At 46.3% G+C, this 13,073-nt stretch overlaps 2 protein-coding genes across 2 annotated transcripts; both read right to left on the bottom strand.

The window, feature by feature from the left end:
- Nucleotides 1-4,048: 4,048 nt before the first annotated feature.
- Nucleotides 4,049-5,582, bottom strand: LOC104373443 (uncharacterized). The gene is made up of 2 exons (XM_009979379.2): nucleotides 5,544-5,582; nucleotides 4,049-4,516 (listed from the first exon to the last, which is right to left on the bottom strand). Exon 2 carries the CDS (start codon nucleotides 4,493-4,495, stop codon nucleotides 4,049-4,051), a length of 447 nt encoding a protein of 148 aa, XP_009977681.1. The 5' UTR covers nucleotides 4,496-4,516; nucleotides 5,544-5,582.
- Nucleotides 5,583-10,929: 5,347 nt separating this feature from the next.
- LOC104373530 (uncharacterized) lies at nucleotides 10,930-12,801 on the bottom strand. Its single transcript, XM_086630344.1, has one exon. It carries the CDS (start codon nucleotides 12,799-12,801, stop codon nucleotides 10,930-10,932), a length of 1,872 nt encoding a protein of 623 aa, XP_086486470.1.
- Between the last annotated feature and the right edge of the window lie 272 nt (nucleotides 12,802-13,073).

Below are 13,073 nucleotides of genomic sequence, written 5' to 3'. Positions count from 1 at the left end.
CTCTGCTCACTGTTTTCTCAACATTCTAACTTTGACAAGCTGAGAAGCAACATGAGTTTTAATGAAAGTGTGCTTAGTTCAAGGAGAACTTCAGAGCAATATTTAAAACTAGAGGAAGAGAAGCAGAAAGCTGGTGACGTGTCAGTGTTGCAAATGGGTTTGAAAGAGAGAAAAATAATTTGATAAGTCTCTTCCAGCAACAGCCACTTCTCTGCTTAGTTCATTGAAAGCCTCAGAGCAGGAGCCATGTCTCTGGCCATTAAATGCAGGTGAACTGTCCTCCTGCTTAGTGAGGATATGATTTTATATAAAAAAGTGAAGCTCAGAGATCCAGGACACCACAGTGAGCTGCCCATGACTACTCAACAGATGCAAAACAGGTGCCAGTGGATGCCATCCTTTGATAGCTGATACTCAATATCTGTTGGTTATCCACAAGAATTCTTATCAGCTGGGAAAAAAATTACAAGGGTTGACAAGGGTTTACTGGTCCAAAGAGTCAGTAAGCCACTGTCTGGAGCCCCAGAAAGTCTTAAAATAACATAATATGGGTTTCACCTTTATGGAGGTGAAATTGTCAATCAGACAAGCTGGAATTCCTACTAGAGAAACAAAATAAAGAAAAAAAATCACCTTGTCTAACAAAAGCAGAGCACCAGAAGCTCTCATCTATACAAGCATAGAAGAACTTACCTGGTGTCTCCTGCTGCCAGAGGAAGGGAAGAAGCCACTGAGGTTAATCAGCCTCCCAAACAGGAGGCTTTTATACGCTTTCAGAAGTCAACCCCAGGAGCTGATGACAACAGATTAACTTGATGACCAGAATCTTTCACAACTAGAACCTGCTCCACTAACACCTCCATACACCTGGACTTCAGTCAAGGTCTGTGAGAGATGCCTTCTCTCTCAGGTGCGGGGGATTTGTTGTTTTTAATGCAAGACACACCCAATCTGGTAATAACTGGCTAATTTATTAATAATTAATCTTGTCCCGACCTTGGGCAAAGATCCCACAACTGAACTCAGATTTGGGAGACGACTCAGATCCTCTCTGGAGTTAGTAGAACATGTTTGCATAAAGTTTAGATGTTTCCTGATAGTTTTGTCTGTGATCAGCAGGACAGATCTCCAGCTGGCATAAATCTGAGTGGGGTGGGGGAGGTCTGTGTGCTGCATCCCAGCTCCTGGGAAGACCAGTTGGTCTGTATTTGACACCTTGTGTTTAGGGGTTTTGCTTCTGTCCTTCTCTATTTTCCTTCCCCGAAAGGGGAATGAAACACTTTATATTGCTAAGAAGTTAGAAAGTTTTCCCCTTATTTTTTCTTCCTTTTTCACATGGCTTTTCACTGAAGCAACAAAAACATCTTTTTTACAAAAAACGAGCTTGGCTTGCTGAAATTGTGGAAGAATCTCTTTTTTTCTGAGGATGGATTCGTGTTTCAGAAAAATGTTGATCCTCTTGAAATTTTTCCAAGGAAGGAAGAAAGAAAGCGTCTTTAGCTCTAATGGAAAAGGTAGTTCAAGCCTCCCATGAGTATTCCTCAATGTTACGCCCTGTGGGGTCATATTCAGCCCCATGAATTACAGCCCAGCCTCCATGACAGATGTTTAACACATGGAGAAATGGTGGACATGGCTTCCGTTGGGTGTAGGAGAGCAGAAGGTACTAATGGAAGCAACATCATCCCATATCTTAATGTCCCTCATTAATGCCCGATTTACCAGGAGTTTTAAGGACCTCAAGGCTGACATGGACCAAATGTCACTAATTTGTTGTATAATATACAGAGGAATCTTAGCAATGCCCAGAACTAACCACAGGTGCATAGGAGAGCAGTGTGTCAGGGCTTCTGCAACGCGCAGGCACAGGAAGCGTGATGAGCACAAACCAACAGGTCCCTCCTGCCTTTTCTTCTGGGGTTTTCAGAGCTGTGTGTTCCCATAGAATCACAGAACAGTTTGGGTTGGAAGGGACCTTCAAGATCATGTAGTTTCAACCCCGCTGCCATGGGCAGAGACACCTTCCACTACACCAGCTTGCTCAAAGCCTCATCCAACCTGGCCTTGAACACTTCCAGGGATGGGGCAGCCACAACTTCCCTGGGCAACCTTGCTCCAGAGAACTGTTCCATCTATGGTTACTGCACCTGGTGCAATGCCCACAGCAGAGAGGGAGAGAAGAAAAAAATTTAAATGACTAACACAACTGATAGAATTGGATGAAGATGCATGGAAATCAGTCATAGGTGACTAACCTATGGGATGGATCTCATTAGTAGCTGCTTATGACTTCCTGACTAAGACTTTTTCCATGCCTGAGAGTGGACACTGGCGCTACACGTGTGGCAGCAGCAGGCAGTTATTAGCGAGACAGAGTCCATTGCTGAATCCCCAAAGGTTTGCATTCAACAGTAGGAATTAGAGGTGCACGCTCCTTCCATTTTCGTGCTGTTGAATACCTGGTCCACCTACCCCTGCTTCATCTGTCTGACCTGAAAGGTGTGTTCAGGTGCAGAATTTGTTTGCCTTACTGAGACATGTTTTGCCTATCATTATTCATGTTTGATGGTGTCACCTTTTGGTGTTGACAGAAAAAAACACAAAAAGGAATCTACTGACAAACTCTCTACACCTGCACACAAGGTTTCATTAAAAGCTGATTTGGTAACAGTGTTTACACACACCTAAATATAACTCTTTTATTTTCTAGATCAGATATTCTCCACCCTTGCCATAATGATATGGTAGGTGGATAGCAATTCTCTACATCCCAGACATGGAAATTGTGTGGCCGTCATGGAGGCAGAGGTAAGCAAGTCACATGCACAGTATGGAAAACAATGTGAGCATTGTCTCTGAAACTCAGCATTTGAACGAGTATAACATCCCTCCAGACAATGAGCCTCCTTCAGTTTCAAAATTATGACTACAAATAAAGAAGATGCATTTATAAGTGAATTAAAATGTTATTGTACCTTCCAGGTGTTGATGAACCCGAAATGCCAACCACTCTATCAGTCAGGGATGTGACTTCTCCTCTTTGCAGATGAGGAACAGATAAACTGCAAGAGTGAGACCTGCCCAAAACCACACGAAGTATCTGCAGCAAACTGCAGTCTTACAGGGCTCAGACCTGTTCCTGAACCACAAAAAGATTTATCTCCTGAAGCCAAATCCCCTCCTTTCTACATTTAGTCAATGAGAATCATGTGAAGAATGAATCAAAATACCATTTTCATCTTCATCAGAATGTTTTTAAGAAATAATTAAAATCCCAGTAAAAACATTACAATTCCTTCTTTCTTAGATTTGGGGCTTTCTTCCACTTAAATTTACCTTTTAACAATTTCTAAGATTTGCCTCCAAAATCCAGAGGTGTAAAGATCAAAATTATGTCATTAATAAAGGTGAAAAGTAAATATCTATCGTCATTTTCAAGTAGGACAAAGCTAATTTTTTAATATCTGTCAGAAAAGTATTGGCTGGATGATGTTTTGTTTATGGTATTAGAAGGCATTGTTCCACGTTATAAGGCATGCTCCCTCTGTTCACAGCGCTGCATTGCAGGCACAAACCCTTCACAATCACAACAGCTTTTAGAAGGAAAACTAAAGGAAGATGTCCTTAGTTCCGAAGATATGGAAACGGGGAGACGAAATAAAGACAGAAGAAAAATGATGCCATCGATGGTCATTTTTTATTGCTGCGTATAGACACTAAAAGCCAAGAGGACATACATTAAAAGACAAGATGAGGATTAAAGAATAGAAGGGGGGACACCTTCCAACATCAACTGCTTACAGCACAGCCATGGCTACATAACTTCCCAAGATGTCTAGCGCCATAATATTGGCCAACTGCAGTTACCAAGATGTCAGCAGTAGAAGTATCATGGAAATACTCAGAGAAAATGAAGAGAGCATGGGGTAACCAGATCAGGAGAGGTCTCGGTACGTTGCCAATGGGTCTGTAACTTGTTTTTCATTCTGCGGAGCCTACGGAGCTTCCAAGCACCAGGGCTGCACGCGAGGCTCGGGTGTTAAGGCGATCAGCATTGGCGAGAGCAGACCGTGCCACACGGCTCCAGGCACACCGTCTCGCACTTGGTGGCAGACACCTCCACACATTGGGCCGGGCAGGGCTCCACGCACTTGGTGGAGCACTGGGTGATGCAGGGATCCACGCACTGGACGGCGCATTGGGTTGGGCATTGGGTGGCACATTGCGTTATGCAGGCGTCGATGCACTTAGGGGGGCAGACGTCCACGCACTGGACGGGGCAGGGTTCCACGCACTGGGTGCTGCAGTCCGTGGTGCACTGGGTGGCACAGGGCGTCTGGCAGACCTCCACGCACTGCGTGGGGCACGGAGTCACGCTGACGGTGCCGCAGGGCTCCACGCACACCGTCTTGCAGGGCTCCGCGCACTTGGTGGATTTCTGCACGCAAGTGGGAGGGGGCAGGCAGGGCTGCTTGCACTGCTCGTAGTAAGACATCCTGCTGAGGTGCTGGTAAGGCTAAAGACAAAGAGAAAAAGAGAGATGCAAAATCAAGACACTTGTCCTTTCTCCTTCAGCCACAATTCATAACCTGAACTCTCGAAACGTATACAGCAGTCAGCTGTTGGACTGATAAAGGACTGTTAGAAAAAATTGCATGTGAGAATGATTTCTGGATTCAGACATATCTGACTAACACTGCCAGAATATTCTTTCCTTTCTTGGGAACCTGCAGGCATCACGGTAAGGAAGACTAGAGCCATAAACCCTGAATTTTACAGAATTGCCCACAGTTAAACTTTGTAGAAGCCGTAACATGGAAATAGTTCACTTCCTTATTTTCTTAATTACATCTGCAGACGTTCCAGGGCCCATCTTCTGCTTTTCACTTCTCCAATTCCCCACGCACACCGCAGAGCACATCCCCCTTGGCGTAGATGTTGAGCTGCTAATGCTCGAGGATAAAGCTCAAAGACCAAAAATTCAGATACTATCCCAAATCCTCCAGCTGTATATCATGGTACGTCATGGGAGAAGTATCAGAATTAATGGGCTCATCCTTTTATGAGCGAAGGGTTGGCCCAGAGGTTGTAGCTCCTATTTTCAATTCGTTTTCACATCTCAGCTTCTCCCAGATGTCTCCTGCAGCTTTGCTCTCAGGTATTCTGCAGCTTCCTTCTTCCAGATAATGCTTCTTCCCACCCATTTCTTTTGAAGTCCCAAGACTTACTCTGCAGCATCCACTAATTTATTTAATTTCCAGACTTAATGAGGTATGAAAAAATTAATGAAGATAGAATACGAAGGAGGATGAGAAACGGTCGCAGTTTCCGAAGAGGTGATAGGACATTTGCAAGCAACATTTGCAAGGAAGAGTAAACTCAAAATTTAGAATTGAACATCCTCTCCCCCGTTCCAGGACAAACCCTGTAACAGGAACACCAGGAGCAAAGCTCTCCTGTGATCAGTAGTATATTGTCTTGACCACACCAACCAAGTAACACAACCATCGCACTATACCCTGATAAATCCAAGAAAGACTTACCAGTTCACCAGTGCAGGTGAGTGAGGGAGAAGTCAAATGAACTGGTGTGTGTGAGCATCAAAATGCAAACCTTTTATATGGCTTGTACGGCGTCATCTCCGGAAACAAGGGAGCCCAGGGGTATGGACACCTGACCACTAACTACCTCAGCAGGCTACACCTATACATGCTTTACATATTTGTTTACATCCTATTTTTTGATGGAAACCCTCTTCCAGGAAAAACATGTGATCCTGAGCAAATTCTACATCCACCTAATACCCAAGTCATGTGGTTCCCAATGGGAATGACACAGTAATTAAAAAAAAATCAGGTACTGGATTAATTGCTTTTCAAAAAAGATTTAATATGTTCGGATATTTTCTTCTCCTTATTTCCATAAATGTCTGAATGATACCTTAGGTTTTTTTCAATGCAGTAGGAATGGATAGCTATTATTAGGGAAGATGGACAATTGATCTGATTTTACTATGAGAAATATCGTGTCCTAATTCTCATGGTAAGAGACAGGTTACTCCCACAGTGGGCCACCAGCGCTTCCACAAACTGTTGAGGTATCTGTTTCTCTAATTCCTTTTTAACCATTAAATGCACCCAACCCGTTCCTCTCCACCCTCTATTAACAACATTCATGCTTGGCAATGCCGATGGGGACACGACTCCAGTTACTTTGAGGACTTCTTCAAGCCGTTCAGGGCAAAGTGAAGGGGCACTCATTTTAAAGGCATTTTTCACTGCCGAAGCAATGGAAAGGGCTTCATTTTAAGTGGGATTTAGGCCAAGGACTCCATATGACGGTATTGAAGCCTTTTGCTGATCATGGTATCTCACTCGGCTCCGCAGCACGGAAAATCTTTATTTCTCTGAGATATTCCAATCACAGAGGTGGAATGTGATCATCTGACTACACTTACGTGACCGAATTCCCCAATGAGATCACTTAGAGAAATGCTAAACGGACAAAAAAAAACCCAAACCACCCAACCCGTTCAGCATGAGCAGTGCATCCTGTTTACACTGGAGACCAGGAGTGCCGCTGGAGAATCACAGGCATCGGAACTGGTTCGTTTCTAGCGTTTACATGGGGAAACTGGAATTCCTGCTCTAAGCCTGTGTGAGCTGTTGGATTTGCATTGCTCTTGACATCCTCCCAGCAGCACCTCATGGTTCATTCAGTTTTTCCATTCCTCGTCCTTTGCTGGACGCTGCATCGTGTGCATTTTCTCTACCTTAGACTCACACTGCTCCTCTGGCAGCTTTTATAGATGATGGGAAGAAATAGGGACTGGTACAGTGTGGTTTGGTTGTCTTGTACATCTGCTTCAGGGTGAGGAGAAACACCCTCAACTGCTTCAAACAGATCCTGCAGATTGTGAAAAAAACAGAGAGCAACTAGCTTAGGTTTAAGTGTCTAAAATTTTGACAGATTAATCTTTCCCCATCTTCTCCTCCTAGAGCTAACCCTGCTGGGTGATGCTGAGCAAGCAATTGTCCTCCAGCACCTTTAGGTCCCCTGACAACAACAACCTCCAACACTTATCTTGCTGAGGAGTTTCTCAGAGTCCAGTTTGAACAGCTCTTCATGCTTTCCTAGGGCTCTAAAACCAGGGCTGAGGATCAGTCCTACATTTCCCTTTCTATAGTGCCTTGTTGTACACCCTATTGTTATGTATGATTAGCAAGAAATTGTAACGACTTCTAAGAGAAATGAACATTTTAGGAGATATAAATTGATCTGCTTTTCTAATAAGTGGGAACATCAGAGGGCTGGATTATTCTTCTTAATTGACACTTATTTGTAGATCTCTCATATTTATGAGCAATTTGGTCAATTGGCTAGTCACATTAACTTCAGTGAGTCAGGACCCCAGAGCAACATCCTTCTGCAGCCATGCTCCTTTGGCAAAGGAGCTGAAAAGACGTGATTTTCCAAATCTGACACTTCTGGGATCTATTTAATTAAAGGTTAAGGTCTCTTGCAGAACTAGAGGCTGGTGTGATGGGTAGTGCTTCTTTGATGAAAAGAGCATGACAGAGCATAAACCTGAACCAAAAGAGGTTCTTGGAGCCCAAGAGGAGAAAGACTTCTCTACCCAGAGGTTTGTCTGGTGCTGCAGAAAAGGATCCCCCCGAGCACTCTATTCTGGTGCTCAGGAGCATATTTCTGAAAAAACTCAGTAGAAAAGAATATGATCAACACCTTCGGCTCCCAATAATCCAAGAGAGACTTCATTTTTCACCATCAAGAGCTACCAAAGATCGAGGCACATCAAGATAGGGACCATTCTCCTACAGCTATAAAAATTCTCCCTGTAGACATGAAACACTACACGGTCACAGAGACACGATTGTTAACATAAAAACAAAACTTCAGGGTACGCAGGTGTCATGATTTTTGATGGAAACATCTCAAACTGAAATTTTTCCCTGCGCAGCTGTTTGGATATGCACCGTTTTGGGCTGTTCGGCAGGATTTCTGTAGAAAAAAAAATACCTATTTCATAAACCGCTGAACACTTTGCTTTGAAAATATGATACCTCTGGATTTCTTCGCATCCTTTGCTTTACCTAAAAGCCTCCTAAGTAAGCTTTTTTTCGTCTGTGGCATCCAGCACTGGTTGGCATCAGGGATTTCATTTTGCTTATGTGCATCATCCCATCTAGTACCCTCCCCACATTTTGATGAGCAAAGGATATTCATAGAAACCAAGGATTGTCCCCATATTCTCAGGATGGCAAGGCCTTCCCAGCCCACTCCCCTGCACTTTGTTGCAATTAAATCTTGAAGTCTGGGGCTTCATTACATCCAACTTTCCCCCTCTCATCATTCCCCACCACAACTAGCTGGGGAAGGCGCGAGGGTGTGATCCAGCACCAACGGCAGCTCCCAAGTGGGGCTGGTCTCCAGGCTGCTGGTCTGTCGCTCCAGCTTTGGAAATCGTGGCATAGCTGAGATTCCAGGGGACTGAGTGTAGAATGCAATTAGCCTCACATGAAAACAAGTGGCTTGTCTAGTCCATGCCCTAGGGATTATTTGATCGAGTAATTAGATCGCTACTTCTGGGACCGAGAGGAACCCAGACACGGCACTATCCGCCTCTTTTCCTGTTTACTCAGGAAGGTGAGTGCTCCGTGAAGAATGATAAGTGAGCATCTGAATGCAATTAAATCAGACAAAGAGGAACTAGCTGTGATTATGGGAAAAAAAAAAAAAACCACTCATCTGTTTTATCTTTTGCCTTCTGACTTTTGCAGATACTCACTTTGATTTTCCACTATTTTAGAAAGGGAATCTAGCTTTCCTTTGGATTTTTTACATAAAACTGTGTCCTGATCTCTGAGTAATACCTTTTAGAGCTCAGAACACACTGCCTGACAGAGCAAGAACCGTGGGCCTACTGCATTTGCTTTTGCTGAAGAGCAATTTTCTTCGCGTTATAACTGTTTTAGACATTCAAGTGTTCAAGGAGGAAACACCTCTATTTCTCTTCCTATGGCACAATCTTGTGATTTTCACCTGGAAATGAAGCATCTGCTCTCTGCTAAGGGTCTCAGGCTTTTAAAAATCTGAAATTCTATGTTCATATGAAGGATTAAATATAACACAAGCATCATGCCATCAGAAGGATGCTACAGAGAAATACTTTAAGAGAAAATCTTAGCCGAATACCATGTTTTCCACCTATAGTTTCTTATTTCCCAGAAGATTGTTCCATTTTGGAGCAGGAGCAAAGGAAATAACTGCTTGCACAGAACCTCTTAATGAGCTTTAAAGGAGTTTTGGGGTCAAATCAGACCTCCACAGAGAGGTGACTAAGAAGCCTCAATTGGTTTGGTATTTCTATTGTAGAGAATTTATGCTTAGGTAATGCCCAGAGCACTTGCCAATGTCCAGACACCCGCCGTGGCGAGTGCCATACAACCAGTGGTGAAAGCTGGGCTCTGCCACAACCTCTTGAGGGAGGAGGGCAGAAAGAGAAGAGCCATGAGGGTGGAAGGATTTGTGCGAGGCCAGATCTCCCCAACCCGCACGCGATGCCACGTCCACTGGGTATGATTAATCGCGTCCCACTATCGGTCCGACTCCTCTACTAGGAAAAGCGAGACGGTGATAATTGCAGGTTAGTCACCAGCCACGTGCCCTGGGGCATCTTTAAAGAACGAGCCAGTGGGTGCTCGAAGACAGAGCTGCGCCCACATCTGCTGCTTCAGCAGCCGGGCCAGCTTCCCCCGCAGTCTGCCTTCCCAGCTCTCCTCCCTTCGGCTGTTTCTGCTAAGGCCAATCCCATTCTGCACCATCTCTGCTCTGGGAACCTGCAGAGCACTACCCTTGGCTTGTGTAACAGGGTGGCTTTGAGTCCCCAAGGATGTTGCTTACTGCTGGACGAGCAATTTGCAAACAAACCTGGTGCTAAGGAGGAAGCACTGGGATCCTGGGAGCAGATCTTCATGGAGAGTTACCAAAATTGTCCAAGACACCTTGCTAATACTAATAAGGTTTCTGCAGAATTCAGTGGGGATGACAATCCCATGTCAATCTCCTCAAGCGACGAGGCTTGTCCGATTGCCACCAGAGACAAGAAAACAGAAGACGATTGCAAAAGGCTGAGATAGGACCTCTTACACATGGGTGACAAAGTCACGAGGCACAGTCTCCCAGACCTGCTCATCTTCCCCTTGTTAGCAGCTTATTTACCCATTGCTCATGATGGAACATGTCATTTCTGCCTGCGGCAGAAACGCTCCTCCAGCTTCGGAGGAGCCCTTCAGTAAACGGTTGGGTTTTCAAAGTCTTTTCAAAACCGTGGGAGAGCGGTGCTTCTTTGTGACCTACAGCATCCCCTCTCCCAGCAAGGATCTTGGATACCCCAGGTGAGCCACAGGTCTCTGGCTATTGCCTTAGACCTTCCCATGCATTCTATCAGGAGCTGCCACTCTACAGAGATCACGCTTTTGGGAAGAAATTAAAAGGAGAAAGTGTGAGTCTGGGGAAACACAAAAGCAAAGGAAACACTTGCAGACAACTGATGCCAAGATCATTGGTTTTTATTGCTTCACACGAGAAAAGAAGATGGTGAGAAAGAACAAACACAGAAATTCTTTCATCCACATCAGTGCAAAGAAGAATTACAGAACGTCTCTCCCAGGTAATATTCCTGGGGGCACAAAATCAATTAGTTACACAATACAAGGAAAGGCATTGTTCTTGAGGTAAGTACAGCAGAAATGATGCAGAACATAAGGAAAACCGTTCAAGGACTTTACTCTTCCCAGGACAGGAAGGGCACTAAGAAAGCAAAAATGTGAGAAAGGCGCTGGCAAGTTCAGAGATCTGCAAACCGGTTCCATTCTTTAGCCTTTGGAGACTCCACAGGGCAATGGCCCCTCAAGGAGCCAAAGATTTACGGCAGCAGACATCTGCACATTTGATGGAGCAGCGCTGGCCGCGGGCAGAGGTGCACACACCCACGCACAGGGGGGTGACTTGTGTGACACAGGTGGTGGGACAGGAATTCACGCACTTGGTCACAGCCTGAATGCCCCCACAGCATGGATCCACGCAGGTGGTGGTGCACTTGGTCAGCTGCTCACAGCATGGATCCACGCAGGTGGTGGTGCACTTGGTCAGCTGCTCACAGCATGGATCCACACAGGTGGTGGTGCACTTGGACAGCTGCTCACAGCATGGATCCACACAGGTGGTGGTGCACTTGGTCAGCTGCTCACAGCATGGATCCACACAGGTGGTGGTGCACTTGGTCACCTGCTCACAGCAGGGTTCCACACAGGTGGTGGTGCACTTGGTCACCTGCTCACAGCAGGGTTCCACGCACGTGGTGGTGCACTTGGTCACCTGCTCACAGCACGGATCCACGCACGTGGTGGTGCACTTGGTCACTTGCTCACAGCAAGGTTCCACGCACGTGGTGGTGCACTTGGTCACTTGCTCACAGCAGGGTTCCACGCGCGTGGTGGTGCACTTGGTCACTTGCTCACAGCAGGGTTCCACGCACGTGGTGGTGCACTTGGTCACTTGCTCACAGCAAGGGTCCACACATCTGGGGGTGCACTCGGTCACTCGACCACAGCAGGGTTCCACACACCTGGTGGTGCGCTTGGTCACTTGCCCACAGCATGGCTCCACACGTTTAGTAGTGCATCTGGTCACAACTCCACAGCACGGATCCACACACCTAGTAGCACACTTTGTCACTCCTCCACAGCACGGAACTGCACACCTGGTGGCACACTTCGTCACTCCTCCACAGCAGGGATCCACACATCTGGTGGTGCACTTGGTCACCTCTCTAGAGCAGGGATCCACACACCTGGTGGTGCAATTGGTCACCTCTCTACAGCAGGGATCCACACACCTGGTGGTACACTTGGTCACTCTGTCACAGCAGGGATCCACACATGTGGTAGTGCATCTGGTGACACCTCCACAGCATGGCTCTACACATCTGGCAGTGCACTTGGTCACTTCCCTGCAGCATGGATCCACACACCTGGTAATACACTTGGTCACTCTGTCGCAGCATGGATCCACACACTTAGTGGTGCATCTGGTGACATCTCCACGGCATGGATCTATGCACCTCGTGGTGCATTTGGTCACTTCCCTGCAGCATGGGTCCACATACGTGGTGGTGCACTTGGTCACTTCATCACAGCACGGATCCACGCACCTGGTGGTGCGCTTGATTACTTCCTCACGACATGGATCCACACACCTGGTGGTGCGCTTGATTACTTCCTCACGACATGGATCCACACATGTGGTGGTGCGTTTGATTACTTCCTCACGACATGGATCCACACATGTGATGGTGCGCTTGGTTACTTCCTTGCAGCAGGGATCCACGCACCTGTTGGAGCACCTGGTCACCTCCTCACAGCACGTATCTTCGCATCTGGTGGTGCACTCGGTCACTTTGTAGCAGCACGGTTCCGCACACGCGGTGGTGCACTGGGTCACGTCCTCGCAGCGTGGAGGCACGCACGTGGAGACTCCGAGGGAGCATGGATTCACGCAGCCAGCAGCCTGCGCCACACCAAGATTACCCAGGTTCACGTAAGTGGTGGTGCCCCGAGGAATCACAGTATAGCAGCAGGGATTCACACACGGAGGCAAGCCCTGGATGTCACAGACGGTGCCACAGGCATCCACGTATTTTTTCACGGGAAAACTCCTCACCAAGACGGTGGGAGGCGGAATGCAGAGCTGTCGCACTTGGCAATCGTTTTGGCGAAGCATCTTTGAGGGAGGAGCAATGTCTGAAAGCAGGAAAGGAATATACTTTGTGGAAAATGGAGACATTCAGCTTTCACAAGGCTATTCTATACACTGAGTTAAACCATACATTTTCCCAGCGGAATACTGCTCAACATACTGGGAAAACAGCCTGAACTCCATAGCAGGGCATTAAATCCACATGAACGCGTTTCAGACAGGTTTGTAGCTACTGGCTGCATGTATGTTTCAAACAACTCCTTCCCAAAGCAGGAAAGAAAAGTGCTGTTACTTGG

The sequence above is a fragment of the Tauraco erythrolophus genome (assembly GCF_009769465.1).
Source record: "Tauraco erythrolophus isolate bTauEry1 chromosome 30 unlocalized genomic scaffold, bTauEry1.pri scaffold_44_arrow_ctg1, whole genome shotgun sequence".
Taxonomy (NCBI): Eukaryota; Metazoa; Chordata; class Aves; order Musophagiformes; family Musophagidae; genus Tauraco; species Tauraco erythrolophus.
This window is presented reverse-complemented; position numbering and strand designations above follow the sequence as displayed.

What these genes read in the sequence shown, in the direction of transcription:
- LOC104373443 (XM_009979379.2), bottom strand. Translation starts at nt 4,495, where the DNA reads ATGTCTTACTACGAGCAGTGCAAGCAGCCCTGCCTGCCCCCTCCCACT.
- LOC104373530 (XM_086630344.1), bottom strand. Translation starts at nt 12,801, where the DNA reads ATGCTTCGCCAAAACGATTGCCAAGTGCGACAGCTCTGCATTCCGCCT.